This window comes from Salvelinus sp. IW2-2015, linkage group LG24 (genome assembly GCF_002910315.2).
Source record: "Salvelinus sp. IW2-2015 linkage group LG24, ASM291031v2, whole genome shotgun sequence".
NCBI classification, from domain to species: Eukaryota; Metazoa; Chordata; class Actinopteri; order Salmoniformes; family Salmonidae; genus Salvelinus; species Salvelinus sp. IW2-2015.
Genome location: NC_036864.1, coordinates 7,703,024 through 7,730,523, shown reverse-complemented (window position 1 = coordinate 7,730,523; position 27,500 = coordinate 7,703,024). Strand labels below are relative to the sequence as shown.

The 27,500-nt window shown below is 45.2% G+C and overlaps 1 protein-coding gene and 1 pseudogene across 1 annotated transcript in view; one reads left to right on the top strand and one right to left on the bottom strand.

The window, feature by feature from the left end:
• Nucleotides 1–27,500, bottom strand: part of LOC111951459 (protein O-mannosyl-transferase TMTC1) — a 100,561-nt gene that overhangs the window by 67,056 nt on the left and 6,005 nt on the right. Inside the window, exons 3-5 of the mRNA XM_070434715.1 lie at nucleotides 22,909–23,001; nucleotides 22,475–22,548; nucleotides 22,098–22,280 (exon numbers count right to left, since the gene is read on the bottom strand). Of these exons, the coding sequence (XP_070290816.1) occupies nucleotides 22,098–22,280; nucleotides 22,475–22,548; nucleotides 22,909–23,001 (350 nt within the window). The remainder of the gene's footprint in view (nucleotides 1–22,097; nucleotides 22,281–22,474; nucleotides 22,549–22,908; nucleotides 23,002–27,500) is intronic.
• On the top strand, nucleotides 9,593–12,152 carry LOC111951460 (E3 ubiquitin-protein ligase TRIM39-like; annotated as a pseudogene).

Below are 27,500 nucleotides of genomic sequence, written 5' to 3'. Positions count from 1 at the left end.
AATGAAGAAAGCGGAGGGAGGGGGTTCATTTGGGCGTGGAGGGAGAGACACTTGAGATGTGGTTGATTGTTCAAGAGTTGTTCAAGAGGATTCAAGAGATTGTCAAGAGTAGAGTTGGAGCTAGGAGTCACCTTCCTCACACTGCTTAGTGATGCAGTGTGTGTGTGTGTGTGTGCGTGTATTGTCTGTCTTAGACATTATACACCAGGGATCAGTTACACACCATGGAAACGTAGAAGAGACAACACACACACACATCTTGTTTTGCTGCAAAGAGAGAGAGCGCAACCTGCACATGCCCCCCCCCCCCCCCCCCCGCTATCAGCTCAGTGGGGGAAAAAAGGCGCCGCGGGGGAGTGTTCTGTACAGGAGTTCTGGATCAATGGCAGCGCCTCTCTACTTTCATACTGACCTCAAACCAACCACACTTTGTTTAAGGTACAGAGCAAAGAAATATGTCTCACACACACACACACAGAGTTCTGCTTTCCACACCCAGCAAAAAGGAACGAGTTATGCTCTTCCGTGTGTGTGTGTGTATGTGTGTGTGTGTGTGTGTGTGTGTGGTGTGTGGTGTGTGTGTGTGTGTGTGTGTTGTGTGTGTGGGTGTGTGTGTGTGTGTGTGGTGTGTGTGTGTGTGTGTGTGTGTGTGTGTGTGTATAAGAGAGTGCAAGCATGCAGCTTTCAGGTTGATGAAGGTGTGTGTGTTGGATTGGCTGGCATCTCAGGGCGACTGGACAAAGCGTCCCAGCGTCTGCCTCACACCTCATCACACCTCAGGTCACACTCAGGTCACACCTCAGGTCCACACCTCAGGTCACACCTCAGGTCACACCTCAGGTCACACCTCAGGTCACAACCTCAGGTCACAACCTCAGGTCACACTCAGTCACACTCAGGTCACACCTCAGGTCACACCTCAGGTTCACACCTCAGGTCTCCTCTGGGTCAAAAGGGCCGTAGGGACTTCTGTTCTGTTGGTGTGATGGGTGAGTGTAATGTGAAGGGCTGCTACACAGCTACAGTGGAGTAGAGGCCATACAGGCAGGCCGCATGTCGCAATCATGCAATGTGTGTGTGTGTGTTCATCTCCTCCCTGTGTCTGCTGCCTAATGTCTGCCCGCCCCATCCCATTCCTTCACTACAGAGAGTGGTCCTGCCCCCTCTTTCCTTATGGCCCCTCCACTGTCTACAGAAACACAATCATCTCCCAGGCTATTCTCCTAAAGTGGGGAATAAATAAATATACCCATAACACAAACACAATGGAACAGGAGTCCAGTGAAACTGTAGAAGGTCGTGCTGATTGGACCCTGCTGCTGCGAAAGGACGCAGTGTTGTAGGAGCCTCTGTAATACATTGAACACACCGTCCCCCTGTGTCTGTTCAGCAACACACACACACACACACACACACACACACAACACACACACACACACACACACACACACACACACACACACACACCACAGACAGAGACACACACACACACACACGACAGACAGACAACAAGGATGACAGGCACACACACACACACACACACAACACACTCATGACAGGCACACACACACAACACACACACCACACACACGGATGACAGGCGCACACACATACTCCATGACAGGCACACACACACTCACACACACACAAGGATGACAAGCACACACACACACACACCACAACACAAATGACAGGCACAACACACACCACCACACACACACACACACACACACACACACACACACACACACACACACACACACACAGACAGACAGACCAGAACAGACACACACACACACACACACACACACACACACAAATGACAGGCACACACCACACACACGAAGATGCATACACACAGAAGCTTTTACACACTTGATTATTTAACACAACACATAAAAGGGCGTGTCCCTGGTCCGGGGCACTGCTGACACAGACTAGGTGATATTTGTACAGCAGTCATGCTGAATCTCTGTTCCTGCCGTTCTTCCGTGTGTAAAATGAATGTGTTCTTTGCTTCCTTATCGTACAACGCTGAGTTCAAACAGAAAGGGAGATCAGGCCTGGGCGCTACGGCAAACCACCCCGCTGGGCTGGCGCAACCCACGCGTTCATTTATGCTCACGTTTATTAACTGGACAGAAAGAAGGAAGTGCAGTATGGTGAGAAGAAGTTTTGGTGGAGACAGGAAAGACATGTCATGCAATGTTAGGTGTTGTATCAATGGTGTGAGGTAAGGCATGGTCATACCAGTGTTTGGTAACCTGACAGTCAGCCAGACACCTCAATGTACTTAGGAGTGTACTTCAAGGAGTTGAAGGAAAAAACAGGGCAGATGGATAGGGAGTACAAACACACACTATTAAAAAGCTTTGGAGTGAAAACACACACTAAACACACATTACATATAAGCTTTGGAGTGAAAACACACACACACACACACCACACACCACACACACACACTATAAAACACACACACTATAAAATAGCTTTGGAGTGAAAACACACACACACTATAAATACACACACAACACACACACACTTAAAACCCACACACACTACAAAATAACTTTGGAGTGAAACACACACACACACTATAAAACACACACACACACACACACACACTCTAAAACCCACACACACTACAAAAATAGCTTTGGAGTGAAGGAGGAACAGAATGTGATAGGGCAGAGAAGAAGGAGTGTTGTGAAACCATACACACAGACGCAATCTCACACACACAAGAGACCACTCATCCTTCAAGAAAGGATAGCACTAAACTACAGCAAAAGTGGTGTGGTTTGGAATGCTGATTCACTGAGCAGTGACAGAGCAGGACTATCCTGGCAGGGAGGAAGAGAGGAGGAGAGGGGGGTTGGAGAAGTGGGGACAGTTATACGAGATCTTTTAAATCCATGATGAATGTTTCCTTTGTTCAAATCCTGCAGAGATATCCTGCCAAACAATCTCCTCTGTTGCCATTGCTTTAAAACACACACGTTATGTGATTCGGTCAGGGTTTTCCCCCATGTTCATTAAGTCATAATCAAGATTAGGTTGCAGGGCTTTGAGAGCAGTGAAGCACGGAAATAACACTCATCCCCCTGCTAGATAGGGTCAAGTCTGAATTATATAATCCCCAAGAGAAAGATTAGGATTGGGCATCCTTACAGAAATACAAAATTGAGTGTGTGTGTGTGTGTGTGTGTGTAACATGAGGTCTGCCATAGGCTTGACTGCCAATGCTGACCAGTCATTTATCATACACAGAGAAACACACACACACACACACACACACACAACACACACACACACACACACACACACACACACACACACACAACACACAACACACCACACACACACACACACACACACCTTTTTGCTTACCTATCGACTCTGCACAGACCTTTTAACAAGACCCAGAGGCGTATCAGTAGAAAGTGTAGAAGGGGCATCTCTCCCATATCCCCTCAGCTTAGCCTCAATCTCACAATCAGCCTGTTTACTGAGAAACTTCTTGCTTTGCTGTTTTTTTAATCACTCCAGTTCCTCACAGGGGCTGGAACTGAATGCTGTAGGGAACTAAATTGAGAGGGTAGAGTGATTACAGACACACACGCACACACACACACACACCACACACACACACACACACACACACACACACACACACACACACACACACACACACCACACACACACACACACACACACACACACACACACACAACACACACAGATCGGATTCATTATAGTACACGTAGCGCTCTACTGCTAGTCAGTTCCATTATTGACCAATCAGCGTACATTCAGAGCTAGCTTGCTAAACTGAAATTAACACAGCTTAGTGACAAAAGGCTCTCATGACAAAAGGCCCACAGCCACAAATCACGCAAGACCAGGAATGGGTTCTGCTCTGCTGAGCCTGCTGCTTCATGCTCATTAGGACAGTGGGCTCCATTTTGGCTCTGATTTAGGCAGTTTCCTCCCAGTGAGGAGGTTCTGTCATACGGAGAGGGTTACTATGTGCTCCATCGTGTGGCTACAGGACTCTACCTCATTAGTAAGGCTCCATGTGTGGGTGAGTGTGGGAGGGAACTTGAAAGGGGTATTGTAGTTTGGTCGTAGGCTTGCCCAGGTAATTGGCAAAGGTGGTTGCGTTTGAGAGAGGTTTTGTGTATCTTCGGATATGCACAGTAGTGTGTGAGGGTGTTAGGCGGATATACCTCCGCTTGCCGGGAAGGTATCGTTCCAGGTACACTGTGTAGTGTGTGTGTGTGTGTGTGTTTTCTGTTCCCTGGGCTGTGTGAGGCAGCATAACAACGACAGCCCATCACAGCTGCGAGATAATAGGCAGGGGGAAGAGTGCAGGGATACATTTACCAATCCCCTTCACCTCGTTCATCCTGGGATTTAAAAACATTTAAAAACAAAACGCTTTTCACATCAGTCTGATGTCCGCATTAATTCACATCTGTCCATAAGCCACGGAAAGCTCCCCGCATTTCATGGAAATATGGAATTACATGAGAGAGAGAGAGAGAGAGAGAGAAGAGGAGAGAGAGAGAGAGAGAGAAGAGAGAGAGAGAGAGAGAGAGAGAGAGAGAGAGAGAGAGAGAGAGAGAGAGAGAGAGAGAGAGAGAGAGAGAGACAGGGCAACCTGCACATGTCTCTCTGCTTATTGTCATTGTTCAATGTATGGTTACTTTGACCCTTGATTATTGTTGTTAATGTTGTCCCGTAGACAATTATTATTATTTGTATTATGTTAATATTGTAAATCTACATTGTTACGTCATGTTTAATGTCGTCATTGTTACGTCTTGAGAGACACAGACAGAGAGAGACAGAGAGAGACAGAGAGAGACAGAGACAGAGAGAGACAGAGAGAGACAGAGACAGAGAGAGAAAGAGAAGGGAGAGATGGAGTCAGTGAGAAGGAGAGGTGACTGTGAAGGAGACATGTATAATACATGTCATGTCATTGAGAGATAGAGAGAGCGAGCGAGAAGGTATTGTAATGCAGAGGATGGCGATGGTGCTGAGGGCCAGGGTCAGCCCCTCTCTAGTCCTCTTTAGGAATAGGAAGGCAGAGGAACGTGCCAGGAAAACCAAAAGACTAGGGCATTCAGGAAATGGTCACCCATGAATTCAACTGACAAATATGTTCCCATCTGCGCCTACAGTATGTCTTCCATAGATAGAACTCAGGGACTTGAGTTAGATGATTGCTAAAGCATAAAGACCCCTCCCTGTCTGTTTCCCTGTCTATATCACCAGCAGATTTCTTAGGGGTGGGGGTCCTATATGCTCTATGCTTTTGCAATCATCTCCCTCAGGCATGAGTTGTATTTACACAATCCATGTAGGCAGTCACAGTAGGTGATGTTATGTGGCTGTCGAACTCGAACGTCCCTCTATAATGTCTGCAGTAAGTGCACACTGCTTGACGTCCTATATGGTATAGCAGGTAGGCAATCATCTGAACACACTCCCCCCCCACACTGCAAGGTTCACTCAGTTTCTCCTTTACCAACATAACCCACTTACGTTATAATCTCCATCATTTCACATCTACACTAACAGCTTTAACAAGAAACCTTACACACACACCACAGGAGGTTGGTGGTACCTTAATTGGGGAGGATGGGCTCGTGGTAGCGGCTGGAGCGGAATGGGTGGAATGGTATCAAATACATGGTTTGATGCCATTCCATTCGCTCCGTTCCAGACATTACTATGAGCTGTCCTCCCCTAAGCAGCCTCCACTGACTCACACACACTCTCTCTCACACACACACACACACATTTTTTTCCATGGCAAACACGAAGCAGACCAAACTCTTTGGCCCTTTAAAAACCTGCTGTGTGTAAATAAATGTGACTGTCACAACTTCTGCCGAAGTCGATGCCTCTCCTTGTTCGGGAGGTGTTCGGTGGTCGACGTCGCCGGTCTTCTAGCCATCGCCGATCCATTTTTCATTTTCGATTTGTTTTGTCTCGTTTTTCCACACACCTGGTTCTCATTTCCCTCATTATGTGTTGTGTATTTAACCCTCTGTTCCCCCCATGTCTTTGTGTGGTATTGTTTATTGTAAGTCCTTGTGCACATTATGTTTTGACTGGTGCGCGTCGGGTTATTGTGCCCATACTTTGTATTTCTTATGCCGTTGGTTTTACTATTAAACTGCTCCGGCTATTATCAAGTTCTGCTCTCCTGCGTCTGACTTCCCTGCCACAGATACACACCCCTTACAGTGACTCTGGATGACAACATACTTAAAATTAGTATTTTAAAATTAGAGTGGTGTTCCTGAAGAAGTTAAATCTGCTTCGCGATACTTGGTGTCGTCCCGGCCCTAACACACACACACACACACACACACCACACACACACACACACACACACACACACACACACACACACACACACACACACAACTGTATAGGTAGGATAATGATGTTCTACAGAGAGGCAGTGTGTAGGTACCAGAGTGGTAGTGAATAGGCTGCTAGGGAAACGGACAGGGCTCCATGCTGATTGTATTAGCATGTTAATAGTATTCAGTTCTATTTCTGGCTGCTGGTATTAATACTGAGGCCCAGCGCTGAGAGCAGCCCCTTCATTAGTAACTCTGCAGATACCACGGACCAAGATGTACTGACACACGCCAAGCACAACACACCACACACACACACACACACACACACACACACACACACACCACACACACACACACAACACACACAAATAATGACACACGCACACACGGATGGACAAAGACACACGCACGCACGGGGACGGGGACACACACACACACACACCAACACCGGCAGACAGTGCATAAAATGCCTAAAACTTTGTTAGTGGCACTATAGCACTGTTAAGCTTCACGGTCGTTTCCTTGTTTTCTTGGCGACATTAAAATTAAATGTACACTYGCTGCGCCTTGGTCTCCTTCCGACGACGGCCGTGACACCCAGTGTCTGTTGGAAAGCAGACTGAACCAGGTTTTCCTCTAGGATTTAGCCTGTGCTTAGCTCCATTCCGTTTCTTTTTATCATTTAAAAAACTCCTTAGTCCTTGCCAATGACAAGCATATCCATAACATGCAGCCACCACCATGCTTGAAAATATGAAGAGTGGAAACTCAGTGATGTGTTGGATTTGCCCMAAACATAACGCTTTGTTTTCAGGATATAAAGTTAATTTCTTTGCCACATTCTTTGAAGTTTTACTTTAGTGCCTTATTGCAAACAGGATGCATGTTTTGGAATATTTTTATTCTGTACTGACTTCCATCTTTTCACTCTGTCATTTAGGTTAGTGTTGTGGAGTAACTAAAATGTTGTTGATCCATCCTCAGTTTTCTCCTATCACAGCCAATAAACTCTGTAACTGTTTTAAAGTCACCATTGGCCTCATGGGGAAATCCCTGAGCGGTTTCCTTCCTCTCCGGCAACTAAGTTAGGGAGGACGCCTGTATCTTTGCAGTGACTGGGTGTATTGATACACCATCCAAAGTATAATTCATAACTTCACTATGGTCAAAAGGATATTCAATGTCTGTTTGTTTTTTTACCCATCAATAGGTGCCATTCTTTGCGAGGMATTGGAAAAACACCCTGGTCTTTGTGGTTGGTACAGTGAGGAGGTAGTCATTAAAAAAATCACGTTAAAACACTATTATCGYACACAGAATGAGTCCATGCAACTTATTATGTGATTTTGAAAGCACATTTTCACATCTGAACTTAATTTAGGCTTGCCATAACAAAGGGGTTGAATACTTACTGACTCAAAACATTTCCGATTTTAATTTTTTATTCATTAGTAAAAATATCTAAAAACATGATTCCACTTTGAATTTATGGGATATTGTGTGTAAGCCAGTGACACAAAATCTCAATTAATCCATTTTAAATTCATGCTGTAACACAACAAAATTAGGAAAAGGTCAAGGGGTGTGAATACCTTCTGAAGGCACTGTAGATCAGCCAAAGGTAGAGGCACAGAGGCTGTGATCRACCATTACAAAATCAGATATATGCAAACACTCCTGTATTGCACAAACTGAATAACACAGACACACACACACACTCAATAACTGAACTTACATTGTGGACATTGTGTGGTTGTGCAACAGAGAAAAATGTTTGAGCATTGAACTTGAGGCTGAGTCGGCAGGATTACAAGTCAAATCTGAGATCAGCAAAGTGAGGGTGTTGAGGTAGAGTTAGTGGTTTACTGCATGTCTACACCAGGAGTAAAAACATTACAGTAAGACACTCTGTTCTAATCAGTCGATAACGAGGCCGAGCCAGTGTGTTAAAGTTAATTATGTTTGGCCTCATTGTTTTTGAAATGAGCCTACTGGCTTTATTTGACTTGGACCCGGGCTTTCTGTAAAACAAGAGGCCAAAGGAGAATTCAATTATCTGCCAGAGTGAACCATCATCTCTAATCAATGACTAATGAAACCTCACTGCCCAGAGAACTCTAAGCCACTCAGGGCCTGGTTTGGGTACCCCGTAGTGTGTGTGTTTGTGAGTTATAATATTACGGTTACCACTGAAGTAACAAACAACTGGGCTCCATAGAGTGGTTAAACCACAGTACGCCTCTAAGAAAGGAGATCGAGAGGGAGAGCAGAGAGGAAGAGGCATCGGAAGATAAGGAGCGAGGGGAGTGCAGAGGGAGACACATACTCATATTCATAAATCCTTGAGAGCTATGTACACACAGGCTCCCTAGCTGCTAATTAGGAACGTCCAGAAGATACATTGAGCAGATGCTCCACTGARCTACGAAAACAAATCTCTCTYTCTCTCTMTTTTCCTCTGGGTGTGATACAGTCAATTGTGCTGAGTCACAGAACATTGTCTCAAAAAGGCATAATTACACTCACACCCCAGGTCATTAAGATTTGATGAGAGCTGGGTCTCTATCTCTGCCGGTCTGTCCAGGTGTGTTGTTGTGTGAGCAGCTGGGCAGGCAGAGTGACAGCACAGTAATCTAATATCCATAGAGTAACAGAGAGATGGCAGCTCCATCACTCAGCAGGCACCACCAGTCCCTTTCCATCCACCTTTCATTCAGTCACCCACACACAGACACTGACTCAGTTTACAGTGAAGGGGAAGGAAGGAGGGAATACAAAAAATAGATTTTTACAATACACAATAAACAAATAACAAGACAGATCTTATGCATAAAGTATATCATGTTGCAGATTTCTCCGAACCCCTTTCATAAAATATAATAAYACTTCAACCTTGTGCACAATAGAAAAAGTAAAATATCCCTTTCAACCTTACAGTGCAGTAAAACGTATACAGCAATATCGTACAGGGAGGACTGGTAATGCACATTTGAAGGAAAACTTTAAAGTTGAACACTCAAGAAAAAACGATCTTATAAAAAAAAGTACATGTCATGTTTCAACAGATTTCAAGCTAATCTTATTATTTAACGTTTGTTAACTTTTGTCTCTGAAGTGTCTAAGGGCACTATAAAGGGTCCATATAAAGGGTTAACTCCATCCCCTTACTGTTCCAAAGTGCATAGCAATATTGTGTGACGCAGAAATTGTACTGTAGATATAACTTCACTCAGTGAAACTTCAGTGGAGAGACATAGTATATTGAGCACACTATCGCAAACTCTTTGGAAATCTCTTAAAACGCTAAACATGATCAACTTTTAATAATACAGACAGAAGGAACAAAGAAAATAGCCACAAACAGGTGAGTAGAGAGATTGCAAGGATGTTTTATGTATTCTCTTGTTTTCTTAATTTAATGTAGAGACATAATTTGGGTTAAATTCTCTTTGGTAAAATGACTCATTTATATGCCATGTAAAGAAATGATTTATCAAGATTGATCCCATATGTGATCCGATCAGAATAAAACATCTCAACTGGAAACTATGAACAGCAGCACCACAGGGTACTGACTCCAGGAAATGCTTTATGGTTTCACCTCTGGTTTCTGTCTAGATTTGGAAACCTCCAGCAGTCGCCTGTCTGTGCTCAGTCTGTCTACATGTGTTTACTGAGCCAGTCACCACTTCATATGGACACAACTTCTGCAAGGCCTGTATCAGCGGGTATTGGGTTACCACTGACCTGAGCCAGTGTCCAATGTGTAAGGAGAAATTCTACAGAAGACCTGAGCTTTGTGTCAACACAATGTTGAGAGGTTGCAGAAAATGTTAAGATAATGATCAACGGTCAAAATGAGTCCTCTGCCTAACCTGGAGAAGTGTCCTGTGACATCTGCACGGGGAAGAGACCCTGAAGTCTCAGCTTTAAAGAGACACAAGCTGATCAATCCTGTGCAGAACCTAGAAGACAAGATGTGTAAGAAGCACAACAGACCTCTAGAGCTGTTCTGTAGGACTGACAAGATGTGTGTGTGTCAGTTCTGCACAGACCACAAGTGTCATGACACTGTCCCTCTAGAGGAAGAGCGTGGAGAGAGGAAGGCTCAGCTTAGGAAGACTGACGCAGAAGTGCAGCAGATGATCCAGGAGAGACTGAAAAAGGTTCAGGAGATCAAACACTCAGTAGATCTCAGCAAGAGAGAGGCAGAGAGAGAGATATCAGACAGTGTACAGGTCTTCACTGATCTGGTGCGCTCCATTGAGAGAAGCCAGGCTGAGCTCATTGAGGTGATTGAGGAGAAGCAGAAAGCAGCAGAGAGGCAGGCTGAAGGGCTCATTAAAGAGCTGGAGCAGGAACTCACTGAGCTACAGAGGAGAAGCACTGAGCTGGAGCAGCTCTCACACACTGAGGACCACCTCCCTCCTCCAGAGCTGTCCATCCCTCTGCACCCCTCCACCCACCAAAGTCTGGTCTGAGATCAGCGTTCACAGTGATCTGTGTGTGGGGACTGTGAGGAGAGCTGTGTCTCAACTGAAGGATACACTAAATAAAGATATGATGAGTGAAGTGAAGAAGTTGTGTGATGCTGAGTTGAAGAGGATTCAGCAGTATGCAGTGGATGTGACTCTGGATCCTGATACAGCACATCCCTACATCATCATGTCTGAAGATRGGAAACAMGTGAGACATGGAAAAACATCAATTAATCTTCCTGACAACCCAAAAATGTTTGATTGTTTTGGCAATGTTTTGGGAAAAGAGGGCTTCTCCTCAGGGAGATTTTACTATGAGGTGACTGTCAATGGGAAGACTGACTGGACTTTAGGAGTGGCCAGAGAGTCCATCAACMGGAAGGGGAAAATCACACTGACCCATGAGAATGGATACTGGACTGTGTGGCTGAGGAATGGAAATTAGTACATTGCTAACTCTAGCCCCACTGCCCCCCTCTCCCTGAAAGAGAATCCCCAGAAGGTGGGGGTGTTTGTGGATTATGAGGAGGGTCAGGTCTCCTTTTATGATGTGGAGGCCAGGTCTCATATCTACTCTTTCACTGACTGTTGTCACGCCCTGACCATAGAGAGCCATTGTTTCTCTATGGTGTAGTAGGTCAGGGCGTGACTGGGGTGTTCTAGTTTATTATTTCTATGTGGTGTTCTAGTTTATTATTTCTATGTGGTGTTCTAGTTTTCATATTTCTATGTTGGTGTGCTTGATATGGTTCCCAATTAGAGGCAGCTGGTAATCGTTGTCTCTAATTGGGGATCATATTTAGGTAGCCTTTTTCCACCTGTGTTTTGTGGGATATTGTATTTTGTATTTTGAGTAAGTGTATGTAGCCACGGTTCGTTTATTGTTTATGTTAAGTTTCACTATTAATAAATGATGTGGAACTCAACATTCGCTGCGCCTTGGTCCGTTTCTACAAACGATCGTGACAACTGTACCTTTGCTGAGAAACTCTATCCATACTTTTGCCTGTGGCCTAACTATGGTAGTAAACTCTGCCTGCTGATCATCTCTCCTGTCTATCACACAGACTGATTAACAATGTCACAATATTGCCTACATGCATCGATGAGGAAGGATTTTATTTTTGCAATATTACAGGTAATACGTTTACAAATCATAGATAGTCAAGTAACACCACAATTATGCATATTTACCTGATGTCCTCAATCAAATTAAAATGTAAAATATTCTCTAATCTCTCTGTTTTAACATATAAATACATGCTTTTATTTAATGAAAAGGAAAACATTCAAAAGGAAATTTACTTCAATATAAACAGTGATAAAAGTTGCATGACTGATTATTCTTAAGTCCATATATTCTTAAATTTGACACTCCATAGGTTATATGMTAAAGTGGATGATGCATCACTGTGTATATTCAGTGCATTCGGAAAGTATTCAGACCCCTTGACTTTTTCCACATTTTGTTACGTTACAGCCTTATTCTAAAATTGATTAACTTGTTTTTTTCCGTCATCAATCTACACACAAAACCCCATMATGACAAAGCGAAAACAGGAGATTTTGGAACCAGCAAGACTCTTCCTAGAGCTGGCCGCTCGACCAAACTGAGCAATCGGGCGAAAAGGGGCCTTGGTCAGGGAAGTGACCAAGAACCAGATGGTCATGCTGACAGAGCTCMAGAGTTCCTCTGAAGATGTGAGAACCTTCCAGAAGGACAACCATATCTGCAGCACTCCACCAATCAGGCCTTTATGGTAGAGCGGCCAGACGGAAGCCGCTCCTCAGTAAAAKGAACATGACAACCATCTTGGAGTTTGCCAAAAGGTACCTAAGGACTCTCAGACCATGAGAAACAAGATTCTCTGGTCTGATGAAACCAAGATTGAAGTCTTTGGCCTGAATGCCAAGCATCACATCTGGAGGAAACCTGGCACCATTCCTACGGTGAAGCATGGTGGTGGCAGCGTCATGCTGTGGGGATGTCTTTTAGCGGCAGGGACTGGGAGACTAGTCAGGATCGAGGGAAAGATGAATGGAGCAAAGTASAGAGAGATCCTTGATGAAAACCTGCTCAAGAGCGCTCAGGACCTCAGACTGGGGCGAAGGTTCACCTTCCAACAAGACAACGACCCTAAGCACACAACCCTAAGCACACAGCCAGAACCCGGACTTCGAACATCTCTGGAGAGACCTGAAAATAGCTGTGCAGTGACGCTCCCCATGCAACCTGACAGAGCTTGAGAGAATYTCCAGAGAAGAATGGGAGAAACTCCCCAAATACAGGTGTGCCAAGCTTGTAGGGCCATACCCAAGAAGACTCGAGGCTGTAATCGCTGCCAAAGGTACTTCAACAGTGTACTGAGTAAAGGGTCTGAATACTWATGTAAATTTGATATCRGATAATTTTTTATAAATGTGCAAAAACAAATAATTATAATAATGTTTTTGCTTTGTCWTWWKGGGKWWTKKKKKKWRGWTKRRGGGGGGGATTTCATCAATTATAAAATAAGGYTGTAAYGTAACAAAATGTGGAAAARGTCAAGGGGTCTGAATACGTTCCAAATGCACTGTATTTGCAATCAAATAACCCTCTCTACMTGCCTCTCTCAACCTCTTTGTCCCTCTTTTACACTGTCAGTCATCTGTCACAATAGTTAGCTAGAATTGATGACAATGCCTGAAAAAGAAAATGTGTTGCCTTCAAAATGTTTGGTGGGACAAAAAATCTCTCTACTGCCAGTAAAGAGGTTCACTACACATATTTCATGTCTTTGTGCAACAGTGCATTGGCATTAGGCAGTGGAGGCATGGACACTAAAGATTAGCTGGGTGATGTATCACAGTGTAGAGAACAGATAGCAATACAATACTGTAAACCCTTTGACCAGCTGTCACAATGCTTTCCCCTAATGTGGCAAATGTCAAATGTTCAGGTCCATTTAAAAAGCATTAGAGCCAAGTTAGGCTTTGAGTAAAACACACTCAAACTCATACACAAGCAGGCATACACATAAACACTCTCTCTCACACACACTATAGCATTAGCCAAAGGTCAGTGAGTACGCTGTTCAAGTCAATCTCCATATTTGACTACAGAAAAACACTTAGCAGATCTCCCAATTAGACCTACCCTGATGGCCTAAAGAGGCATGTAAGCTACCCAGCAGCGCACACACACACACACACACACACACACACACACACACAATTATCTCCAGCGCTCCATTTCATGTTGACAGACATACTCTCTGCAGAGGCTTCTTCACGTTCTACATATTTCAAAGGGTTCTGTCTGAGCAAACAGAATCTTCAAATGATTTCATCTCAAAAGAACTCACAGAAACATTAAAAAAACAGATCTCCAACACACATGTACACAAGGACAAACACACACACAGACTTCAGGGACATATTTGATACTCTTATTTGATAATCATCATCATCATCAACAACAACTTTTCAAAACCAACTTTTTTTTTAAGCACACATAAAAACAGTAAAAACACACCAACAAAATCCCTTTGGATAATTGCACCACATGCACTGACTTCAAAGGTTCCTCTGAGGCCGTTGCACAGAGAGAGATAATAAATGTCACAATAGAAATTGTGTTGTGTTTCTCTGTCAATTAGAGGTCTCTTTAATAAGAGAACAAGCAAGGCAGGGGGAACGGAACCCCTCCTACGGAAAGCCACAGAGATCAAGCCTAACAAGAAACTCAACTGACAGTTCTGGTCCTCCCCTGAAGAATGAGGGACACAGTCACTGCCTCCAATCGAACACACACTATCATAAATACAGCAGATACACACACACACTAACTTGTTAAGTTGTATAGGTATACAGGTTTATGGAGAGATCTACTCAGAGTTGAACTCTCTGATCAGCCATATGCATTCACTCATACCGTACAACACACACACACACACACACACACACACACACACATACACACACACACACACACACACACACACACTCCTCCGTCACAAACCCCCTCTGGACCTCAGCTATCTCGGTCTGAATATTTTTAAAGCAGAGGGCCCCAGTCAGAAACACATAACCCAGTGTGATGGGCCCCTCATCTCTCCTAGCTGTCTGTAAACATGCCTGCAGGAGATGACATTATCGGGCAGAGCTAACACAGACCTAATGGATATGGAGAAGGGCTAACTCACAGGGCAGAGACACGTCTCATAAACACTGGCTACGGCTGTGTTTCAAATGGCACCGTATTAACCATATAGTACACTTCCTGTATATGAACTCAGCAAACAAATAAACGTCCTCTCACTGTCAACTGCGTTTATTTTCAGCAAACTTAACATGTGTAAATATTTGTATGAACATAAGATTCAACAACTGAGACATAAACTGAACAAGTTCCACAGACATGTGACTAACAGAAATGGAATAATGTGTCCCGCTGAACAAAGGGGGTCAAAATCAAAAGTGACAGTCAGTATCTGGTGTTGGCCACCAGCTGCATAAAGAACTGCAGTGCATCTCCTCCTCATGGACTGCACCAGATTTGCCCGTTCTTGCTGTGAGATGTTACCCCACTCTTCCTCCACCAAGGCACCTGCAAGTTCCCAGACATTTCTGGGGGGAATGGCCCTAGCCCTCACCCTCCGATCAACAGGTCCCAGACGTGCTCAATGGATTGAGATCCGGGCTCTTCGCTGGCCATGGCAGAACAAGGACATTCCTGTCTTTCAGGAAATCACGCACAGAACGAGCAGTATGGCTGGTGGCATGTCATGCTGGAGGGTCATGTCAGGATGAGCCTGCAGGGAGGTACCACATGAGGGAGGATGTCTTCCCTATAACACACAGCGTTGAGATTGCCTGCAATGACAACAAGCTCAGTCCGATAATGCTGTGACACACCGCCCCAGACCATGACGGACCCTCAACCTCCAAATCGATCCCGCTCCAGAGTACAGGCCTCGGTGTAATGCTCATTCCTTCGACGATAAACGCAAATCCGACCATCACCCCTGGTGAGACAAAACCGCGACTCGTCAGTGAAGAGCACTTTTTGGCCAGTCTGTCTGGTCCAGCGACGGTGGGTTTGTGCCCATAGACGACGTTGTTGCCGGTGATGTCTGGTGAGGACCTGCCTTACAACAGGCCTACACTACAAGCCCTCGGTCCAGCCTCTCTCAGCCTATTGCRGACAGTCTGAGCACTGATGGAGGGATTGTGCATTCCTGGTGTAACTCGGGCAGTTGTTGTTGCCATCCTGTACCTGTCCCGCAGGTGTGATGTTCGGATGTACCGATTCTGTGCAGGTGTTGTTACACGTGGTCTGCCACTGCGCGGACCATCAGCTGTCCGTCCGGTCTCGCTGTAGCGCTGTCTTAGGCGTCTCACTTTAAGGACATTGGAATTTATTGCCCTGGCCACATCTGCAGTCCTCATGCCTCCTTGCAGCATACCTAAGGCACGTTCACACAGATGAGCAGGGACCCTGGGCATCTTCATTTTGGTGTTTTTCAGAGTCAGTAGAAAGGCCTCTTTAGTGTCCTAAGTTTTCATAACTGTGACCTTAATTGCCTACCGTCTGTAATTAGTGTCTTAACGACCGTTCCACATGTGCATGTTCATGAATTGTTTATAGTTCATTGAACAAGCATGGGAAACAGTGTTTAAACCCTTTACAATGAAGATCTGTGAAGTTATTTGGATTCTTACGAATTATATTTGATAGACAGGGTCCTGAAAAAGGGACGTTTCTTTTTTTGCTGAGTTTAGTACTCTGCTTATAGTGAATATGGTTATAGTGGTCAACCACTTTTAGTGATCAATTTCTCCTGCCTGGATGTGATCCCTGTAAGAGGAGTTCTCAGTATTTCCATATGCAAGGCACTTTTAAACAAGGCATATACAGCACATAAGGTTGCTTGGAATAAGAGCATGCCGTGTGATTAATGTACTGCAACTGTAGTGTAAAATACTGTGCTCTCTACTGAGACAGGAAGCGGTTAAAACATCTGTACTCCCATCCGATTGGCTGCTCTCCAGCTGCGTGGGCTGACGATAAACGGGTGCCAAACAAATTAGGCAGGAGAGAAAAAATATGCTCACCACAACAAAAATCACCAGACATCTTTTTGATGAGACATTTACTAAATAATCTCCCAATTAGTGTTCAGGCCCCTGGCCTGTGTGTGTGTGKGGGGGGCCCCCTGGCCCATGTGTTGGGTCCCTGGGGCTAATTGAATGACAATTCATCCATCTAAAAACAGGCCTTCACACTCCCTTCTCTCTTCTCACTCACTCTTTTCCGTCACTCTCTGTTCCTCCTCTCTGTTGCATGCTCCCTTTACATTCTTTCTTTCATTCGCCCCTCATTCTCTTTCTCTCCCTCCATTGTCACGTTGGCTTGTTTAATCACAGTTCCGGACCGCTTATCACCAGAGTATGTGAACGGAACTGGAGCGGAGCAAAGAGTGCCCAATTTGACTGTGAACGAGATTCCCAAAGGCTGCAGGGTCGGCCTAGTCGCCCGCTCCAATTTCGCTACACTTGTGCTCCAGTAGCGCTCACTTCATGAACTCAGGTCATGTCTGGCCCGGCATGCATTTTATAGTCTACTTGTGTGCTGCTAAAGCCCCTTGCTTTAACTACTGTCATGGAGTTCACTAAATATTGTCATAAAGAAACTGACAAAGCACACAGGTGCAAAATCAAGGTGACTTACAAAGATGAGGACCAAGAGCAAGAGWGGGAGTGTGGTGATGTAACTAAAGAATCATTGTGGAATCTGAAARGACACATATCCTGAAAGCATGATGGTGTGCTTACTACATGCACATGCTAACAGAAAGGAACGAGGTGAGTAGCTAATTAAGTGTGTCATTGTAGCAAATTATTTACAAACTAAAAAGCAGATCTCTTAAAGGTTTTGTTCATTTTTGCTCTATTATCTCTATACAATAGGCCATAATTGATTTTGGCCCAATAGGCCTGGCATATGCTCACTTTCAAGGAGCTTTCCGTTTGATTGGTTTATTTTGCCTAAAAACCATTTGGCCTACCTATAGAAAAGTTGAAAAACAACTCTGCATGTCCGCCCAGCCTGGCAAGAGTGGCAAAAAGGGTGTTTAGCATCMCCAGTGGCTCTGCAAGCGGGTAGAGGATTATCTCTGCTGCTGGCCTGTTCTCCAGGCACCATCGCAAGCTGGTTAAACTCGTATTTCTAAAATAAATTCAAAGACACTGTAGACTGAGCCTAATAAGACATTTTTCGTTTAACTTGGATTTAAATTCTAAGTTACAGCCTATATGCGGAATTTATAGACTTGAATGATTTAATATACAAAATGTTGTTTAAATGCAGAGTGCTTTATGTCCCTACCAGCCTATTGTGTCACACTCGCAAATTCTTCACAATGTATTTCTTTGCCTTGATATAATATCGCCAAAATAATAAATGTTCGTTCGTTCTTAGGCTCTCTGTCTGGCTCCTGACCTATTTAGAGTGTKATAWGCTGTTTAATATGACATGTAGCCTATTTGAAATGATGAGGGCTTCTTACATTCACCTTTTCATGTTTATTAAAGTACTTTTCATTCCAATCATATGGTTTGGTTTCAATACTTCACAACCAAATTGTAGGTCCAAGTAGTCACTAAAATAGATAGGTGTTGGTTAAATTGTTATTTTAATGAATGGAGCTAATTTGTGGTATAAGTTTTTTTTCCTGTGAGCGTGGAGCGGTTTTTAGCGGTTGGAAAGGATGTGGAGTGCCGGAGCAAGCACCGCTCTGTGAGCGATAGCAGGATTTCGCACCGCTCAACACCGTGCACATACCCTGCTTATCAGTGAGAGGTCTCCAAACAGGCCAGAGAGCTGTGGCCCAAGGGCTCTCATTACAGATAGTTGACTGTGCGCACACACACACACAAACATTACACAGTGTACACACAGGCTCACAAACTATCTCCATCTTTCTCTCCCTCCTTAAGTCCTTCCCTCTTGCTCTCTCTCTCCCTCTATTTCCCCTCCCTCTCCCTCCCTCAGTTCCATCAGTTAGTCCAGCCTATAGATACATTAACAGCTGATGGTGTTTAATTAAGGCCCAAATTGAATCAGCATCTATTAAATCTTTCCAGCATATCAAAGAGCCAGGCGTGGGGAGAGATTTAACGCACCCCCAACATATCACTAACCTATCTCCAACGCATATCTAATGCATGTTGACAGCTACTGCAGTCCAGAAGAAAGGGCGACCGGAGGGAAGAGTGGGAGAGGGGGAAAAGAGAAAAAGAGATATGGAGGGGGTGGAAAGAGATGGGGAGAAAGAGTGAAAGAGGATAAGAGAGAGAGAGAAAGGTAGAGAGAAGGAGAGAGGAAGTGGGGGTTTGGCTGGAAATGCTATTGGATCTTCCTCGCTGAATTCCTGAGACGATCCGCATTTCCTGTTCCCTGGCACCAGTATCAAAGACAGTACAGTGAGACGAGAGGCCGGGAAAGAGTGTGTTTTCACTGAATACCCTCTCCCTCTCCTCATCCTCTCTCTATGCCTTCATACACATACTCTCTCTCTCCCTCTAACAGGCCTTGTCGGAGTCATATACTCTCTGTCTCTCCTCTAACAGGGCCTGGGAGCTCATATACTCTCTGTCTCTCCCTCAACAGGCCTGTGGAGCTCATATACCTCTCTGTCTCTCCCTCTAACAGGCCTGTGGAGCTCATATACTCTCTGTCTCTCCCTCTAACAGGGCCTGTGGAGCTCATATACTCTCTCTCTCCCTCTAACAGGGCCTTTGAGCTCATATACTCTCTGTCTCTCCCCAACAGGGCCTGTGGAGCTCATATACTCTCTGTCCTCTCCCCTCTAACAGGGCCTGTGGAGCTCATAGTCTCTCTGTCTCTCCCTTAACAGGGCCTGTGGAGCTCACAGCAGACACATACAACTCTTTCTGTTCCATCCCTTTCTGCTGGTCGTTTCACACACACACACACACACACACACACACACACACACACACACACACACACACACACACACACACACACACACACACACACACACACACACACACACACACACACACACACACACACACACACACACACACACTCCGAGGTCTCCCCCACCGCAGGCCCCATGGCAGATTCGGCTTTCAGAGAAGAAATATGATGTGCGTGTGCGGTCAAATTAGAGATTCCTTCTTCTGCACTAACACACACGCCATCCCTCAGAGAGAGTTCCTGTCACCACTGGCTGAGACACTGATAGGGCGCTGGGCTTGTCTTTGGAGCTTTAACATACTGCAAAGGATACACAAAAACACAAACGCAATGAACACACACACACAACAAACATTATTATTTCACATTTGTCTCTTACCCTCTCCCCCACACCAATTCATCTCTCATTCTATCTCCATTCATCTCTCCATCGTGGTGTGATGTCATAGCCACACCCCAGAGATGGTGGGGAGGTTGGTGTGTGGTGAGTAGCAGATGCTACTAGTGATGATGTTGGTCTGGAGATGGAGAGCGAGTCCAAGCCAGCATCAGTGCTTGGTTTGGGGTATGACTCAAGGCTGCATGTGGTGGTTGGAGGTATGCAGCCCACATGAAAGAGGGCGAAGAGAAGACTGTGGGCCAGGAGCAGTTTTGGTGACTGAGGACAGGGAGCAGAGATCAGGGTTGTGGCCCAGGACTGGTGCCTGATTGTGGACATAACTCTGGGTGTTCTCTGGTGGCTGGAGGGAATTGAAGTTGTGTGTGCAGTTTGTGTGTTTTCTGGCTGGAGACGCAGAGACATGTTGCTGTGCCATGTAAACACACAGCCAGGCATGGCAGCTGCCAACACGGCTGTTCGGGTGTGTGTGGTGTGTGGTGTGTGTGTGTGTGTGTGTGTGTGTGTGTGTGTGTGTGGTGTGTGTGTGTGTTGTGTGTGTGTGTTGGGAATAGAACAATAAAACAAGTAAAACAAAAAACATAAAACAAGCAAACAACACTGTACTGTAACTTAGCAACAGAACAGTGTCTTAAAGCTATAGGAGTCAACATTGAAGTCACCACTAACTATTTAGCAGGCAGCTTTAGTCCAGAGCAGCAGAGAGAAAAAGCAAAGCCACGAGTAAGTAGCAGCGGTAGTGCTATACACCATTCATCAGCCCACAGTAGGGGTTAGTGGTGCACTCATTCACTATCACACCAGTACAGCTGTAGTAATACTACAACAATACTGAAGGCTATTACAGAGGCTTAGCAGTGAGTCTCTATGAGAGGCCTGTAGTCCAGGGCTGTCTGTCAGCGTTAGCACTCTCTCACACACACACACAGTTTGAGCTCTCCACTGTCATATTAAGAGGTGTCCATCCAGAGGAAGACATAAACAAGACACAGGACATGGCTTAGAGAGACACGATGCCAAGAGTAGATTTCTGGCAGGACGTGGTGTGATGAGCGAACACGAAGAAACACATCCAACTACTAAGGGACACATTTACACACAGAGACACACATGGATAGTGACGCACACACACCCAGACACACTCAAGTCCCACAGCCATACGACTCAATGACAGATGCCTGGGGCAGTTACCCTAACATAACCCCCTAATACAAACACACACGTCCCCCCTCACTGTTAAATCCTTTAATGTGTTATCAGAGGCCAGCCCACTGAACACAGGCTAATTCCAGCACATTCCAACACTGCATGGGGTGGAGGCCCCCAAAACATCAGGACCTGGCTTTGGCAGGGTGGACTACACACACACACAAACACACACACAGACACACACACAGACACACACTCAGTCTACGTAGCAGTAGTTTTCACCCGTCTCTCCCTTCGTCTGATCCATGACATTCCCATACCAACATTTGGCCTGTTACTGTACACACGTGTTATTCTGTCTCTATAGATGGCTGATCCACCAACTTAACTGGCTGGTCCAACCGTGCTTTTAGGAGAACAGTCAACAGTTAGGAGAGAATAACAGGAACCCTGGTCTGTAGGAATACTGAAATGACCTGGGTGGAGGGTGCACACACACAAACACACACACAAAGATGTGTTTCTTTACAACACACACATACAGCTAATTACATATAACCAGCTCATACACACACAAGCCGACAACAGTGACAAAGGGCTTCTTAGGCAATCAAGCCGTCTTAACACACCCACTCACAGACACACACACACACACACACACACACACACACACACAGACACACACACAGTGGACTTACAAGAGGAGGGGCTTGCGGCAGAGCACCAGGGCGTCGTAGAGCACACACACCCCGAAGACGGTGATGCCCGTCTCCTTGACCAGCATGGCACAGGTGCCCAGCAGCAGACTGGCACCCAGCGCCCACACAGACACCGTGGAGGGCAGAGAGTCTGCAGAACCAGAACCACACACACCCACACTCCTGGGGAGAGAGAGGAGGGGGAGGAGTGGGAGGAGGGAGTGCTATTAAGTAAAGAGAAAATGACGCCCACAGTGTAAAACAAAACTACACAATCCACCCCCCAGAGTAGTGACAGAGAGAGAGAGAGAAAGAGAGAGAGAAAGAGAGAGAGAGAGAGAGAAAGAGAGAGAGAGAGAGAGTTAGGGTTTTCTTACCTAATATAGGAGAGAAAGGCCAGGAGGAACAGCATGCAGGCCAAGACATCTGCCCTGCCCACGATACCAGACACCTGAAACATACACAGAGTTGACATTAGTCCTGCGGCTCAGGTGACCCGGACAACCTGTAGACTAGCGACAGAGTAGAGTGGGTGTCCATAGGTAAGTCTATTATGTTGCTAGGTTACACTGAGACACATAACTCTGTTACATAGCACTGTGTTATGGTACAGTCTGTCAGCAGAAGTCCAGAGACAGTTCAGGGCAGGTTGGAGATGAGACAGTAATATCTGTATATTTACCACAAAGTGCCCTGATGTTTGAGTCTCTTCTCCAAGAGAGAGACCTAGTTAGGTGGCAATACTTAAAGTGTGATATGTTAGCTGGTGATATGTTAGGTTGTGTTACAGTTCTGTTTGGGTCTGGGGTACGTTATGTTCCAGTGAGGTCTGCAGTTTGTAAGTCTCTGCTGCAGTGAGGTAGTTAGTCAGACTGGATGAGCACACTGACATGTCCAACTGGGACTGAGATAAAAACACAGACAGAGACAGAGAAATAGAGCAAGAGAGAAATAGAGCGAGAGAAAGACAGAGACAGAGAGAGCGACAGAGACAGAGAGAGCGAGAGCGACAGAGACAGAGAGAACGAGAGCGACAGAGACAGAGAGCGCGACAGAGACAGAGAGAGCGAGAGCGACAGAGACAGAGAGAACGAGAGCGACAGAGACAGAGAGAGMGACAGAGAGGGCGASAGAGACAGAGAGAGACAGAGAGAGCGACAGAGAGGGCGACAGAGAGGGCGACAGAGACAGAGAGAGCGACAGAGAGAGCGACAGACACAGAGAGAGAGACAGAGAGAGAGAAAAAGTCATACTCAGAGATGAACAGGGTCGGATAGGAGCTGTGGGATCATAAATCTCAAAACCTCCAGGATAGGAAGACGGGGGGATGGAGAGAGGGAGGGGTAAGGAGGAGAGAGGAGCAGGATAGCAATAGACGAGGAGGACGGGAAGGAGTAGATTGATTGCCACCCTCTAGAGAGTCTGTAAATATAACAGTCGGTCCCAGAACCTTTTAATCAAACTGGCAAAACAGCCAACCTCTGTCACTGTGTGTGTGTGTGTGTGTGTGTGTGTGTGTGTGTGTGTGTGTGTGTGTGTGTGTGTGTGTGTGTGTGTGTGTGTGTGTGTGTGTAAGGGTACAGGGACCTCGGTTCGGTCCGCACTGTGAATCCAAATTAATACATACAAGATATATTTTAAAAACACTAGGCTAACACTGCATTTTAGGCCTCTTGCGTAAATCTGAGCAACAAAAAAACAACTACATTTCAGGCTATTCCGTAAACGAAAACTACAGCCTATGTGCACGTTGCAATCCCTATAACAGACCGGAACTAGTTTTGTGCGATGGCGAGTGATGGAGTCGTTAAATCAGGATACTCTATCATCATTTAAATCTCCAGTTTGGGAACATTAGGGCTCCCCAGTAGATTAGAACGGCGATGAGAGAGAGAGTGTCACCACCGCTCAACGAGAATAGCCTATGCAGCTGCCAACACACTTCGCCCTCTCGCCCCCATTTCAGAAAACAGGTCATATCCGCTCTATATGAGCAAGCTAAAGCCAAAATTGTCAATGAATTGGCCAATGACCCTGTGTTGTACTTACTACAGATGGATGGACCTCCAGGGCTACAGAGAGATACTTAACAGTCGGCAGGTTTCCAATGGCCCAGATTTATTCGACAGAAGCAGTGACATTGCGACACGTGTAATGGAAACAGCCGATATAGGAGACATTTTCAAAAGATCGACAACATTTTTATCCATTTGACAAGGGTGGRTTTTTATTTTGTCGAACTTTCTTTGTGACAAAATGATGGAAATGTTTTTTTATATATAAATTATGATTGGCGAATACTTTTGAAGGTCATCACCTAWCTATAAGCTCCACTCTACATTTAATTATATTTTTTCCAACTATTAAAAAAAAAAACATTTGTCAAGGATTATCCTGACTTTGAAGAATGCCAGAATTGCTTTTCTGGTTGACTGGCAAGTTTCACCATCCATTTATTTCAGATGTACAGTAGTGCACGTTTCCCAATGGCACGGACCATGTTGGCACAGGATAATTATTAGAACATGGCTAATATTAGTAAATGATTGCATTCTATACATGCTGGCTTTCTTCAGGCTCTACCGGAGACATGAGACAGATGTGAGGGAATACAGTCTGTCACCAGTTTATTCAATTTGACTAAATGGGTCACAGAAACAATTCAACCACAAACATGTTATTCGACATTGTAGGTTTTTGCAAAAAAGTTTTTGATTTTGTTTGTTGCTGTGGCATCTTTATGTCCAGCTGTTTTTAAATCGACACAAGATCGTTCAAATGGAAACACACCCTAGCAGGCAATAGTCGCGTCTATTTTCTATGCAAACGTTCTAAACTTCAAAGAAAAACGAAATAACTGGACAAGTTAATAGAAACATAGCTAGTGAGAGCCAGGTGTGGGAAATGAGAAGTAGACACGCCTCCTTTATGAGAGTCACACAAGAGCGCATATTTTTATTTTGGTAAGAAGATATTATAGCATAATATGTCTGAGCCATGTTTACATATTCATTTCACATGCATATTGCACTTATTTGAGTGTTGTTGTTGAGTAATCGTCGGTTTGTATTTAAGAAAATACAAAGTGTTGGTATTATTCCTGATGGTGCTCTCATTAAGCATTATTTGACTCATGATCATATATGGAATCAGGAATGCAAACACTTTGTATTTTTCTAAATTAACAAAAATGAACTACAGTAACTGTTGGCATTTCCTTTTCCTGCTGTAGAAGCTCATCAGTAAAGCAGGGGGAGGAGCCCAGTATCTTATATATTTCATTCATGAGGAAGAAGACAGTCTTCCACCCTTCCCTGTCCTCGCTCTTCTCTCCCACCCCCTCATCCAACTGCCCTTCATCCTTCACCTCTGTTCTTTCTCYCCTTTCATCTTCCTCCATCCATCCCTGCCTCCCACTGTGACTGAAGGTGACTCAGCAGTGTCATCTCGGTACACACACCACACATTCTTTAACAGTATATCTCAACTCAAAAACACTCCCAGCCTTAACACTCACTTAAAATATCTAAATCAGACCTTTAATGTCCTACCCCATGGAGTACCCATGGAGTACCAGCTGTGTGTGTGCGCATGCAGTGAGAAACACACATTCTAGAACATTCTGAGCCACACCCTTCTAGGGCTGCAGCTGTTTCTAATAGAATGTGCTTTAGAGACACACCCTGCCCCCTGGAATTGTCTAATGGGACATTTGGTACTGATTTACTTCTCTCTCTCTCTCTCTCTCTCTCTCATATGACTGGAACTGGGGATTTGAGTACTCTATCCTGATCGCACACACACCTACTACAGTAAAGAACTACCTTACCACACTACAGTAAAGTACTACCTCACCACATACCTCTACTACAGTCAAGTACTACCTCACCACACACACCTACTACAGTCAAGTACTACCTCACCACACATCCCTACTACAGTAGTCAGTAATTAGCCTTGTCCAAGCCAGAACGGCCTGGGCCCATCCTGTTTCTGTAGCGTGAGGCAGCTTGATGTACAAGTACACCCCCTGGGCAGGACGCTAGTCAGTACCATACTAATCCTCTTTAACCCAGCACCAAACATGTCCATAAACGGACACAAAGGTGTTTCAATAGTAGCTATCGTGTTGACCAGAGCTGCTGTAATAGTAAGTATGTCTCTCCCACCTCTCCACTGCTGTCTCCTGGCCTGGTCTTCTCCACACACACTGGGCTCTCTTTTCACGCACAACACACACACAACACACACACACACACACACACACACACACACACACACACACACACACACACACACCACACACACACACACACACACACACACAGCAACACTACACACACCAAGCACACACAACACACTTACCCAACACACAGCACACACACACACACACAGACCTACCTCATTCTAGCCACTTATATCATTTTGCAGGAATTTGAACACAGCTGCAGCTTCCCCACTCTAAAATCTACACGTGGAGTAGAATATACAGTACAGCCCAAGGACACAGACCCAAACACATATATCACACACATCACACACACACTCTCTCTCAAGTCTGCAAAATAACTATTTTCTCAATAACATGGTTTTAAAAGTCAGGAGAAAAATGACTATCTACAGTATGGCGTCCCTCACCTCTGTCTGGCCTGTCTTTTCCCTACAGCTAACACACTCAACATCTACTTCGCCATGCCAACCATGAGTGTGCCTAAGTGGACAGTGAGACACACAGACGCTCAGTGGGATCCCCACATGACCTGACCAGTCTGTCTCAGCAGCCGCCATTGAGAAGAGAGGAGAGTGGGATGAATGGAGGGCTTTCAGCCTTGAACAGCACCTCCATTCACTGGCTGCAGATCTGAATGACTGCATCTTTATGGCGGCCATATTGGATAGGGAGACAGGGACTGTGTGATGCCAGGAGCTTCACGGAGAGGGTGGATGAGGGATAGGCCACTTTTTAATCGCTGTCTGATTGTGTGTATATCCCTCCTCATCAGTATAAGTGAAGTGACCTCCAGCTGGTCCCCTGGCTAATGACGTAACCGGTTTACTGCACTGAGTTCATCAGACTCTGGCACCACTGGCACAGTCACTCACTGCAGAGACACAGCACTGCCAAAGACCTGCCACTACACAGCCGCGGCATCAGCCCCAGCCCTCAGAATGACTGACTACTTACTGCATGACTGCCTGGCAGACTGACACTGGGTGGAAATGGGACTGGGACTGAAGCTCCTGAAAACCTATGCTAGGGAGGCTAGTACTAGTATGAGCTAGGAAGCTAAAGACTAATTTGAGTGGCTGTGGACAGGGGTTATGAGCTGGAGGTTGGTCCATGATTAGTTTATGGTTTAGGGAGAAGGTTGGGCGATGAAGCCTGGGCTGAAGCTGAGACTG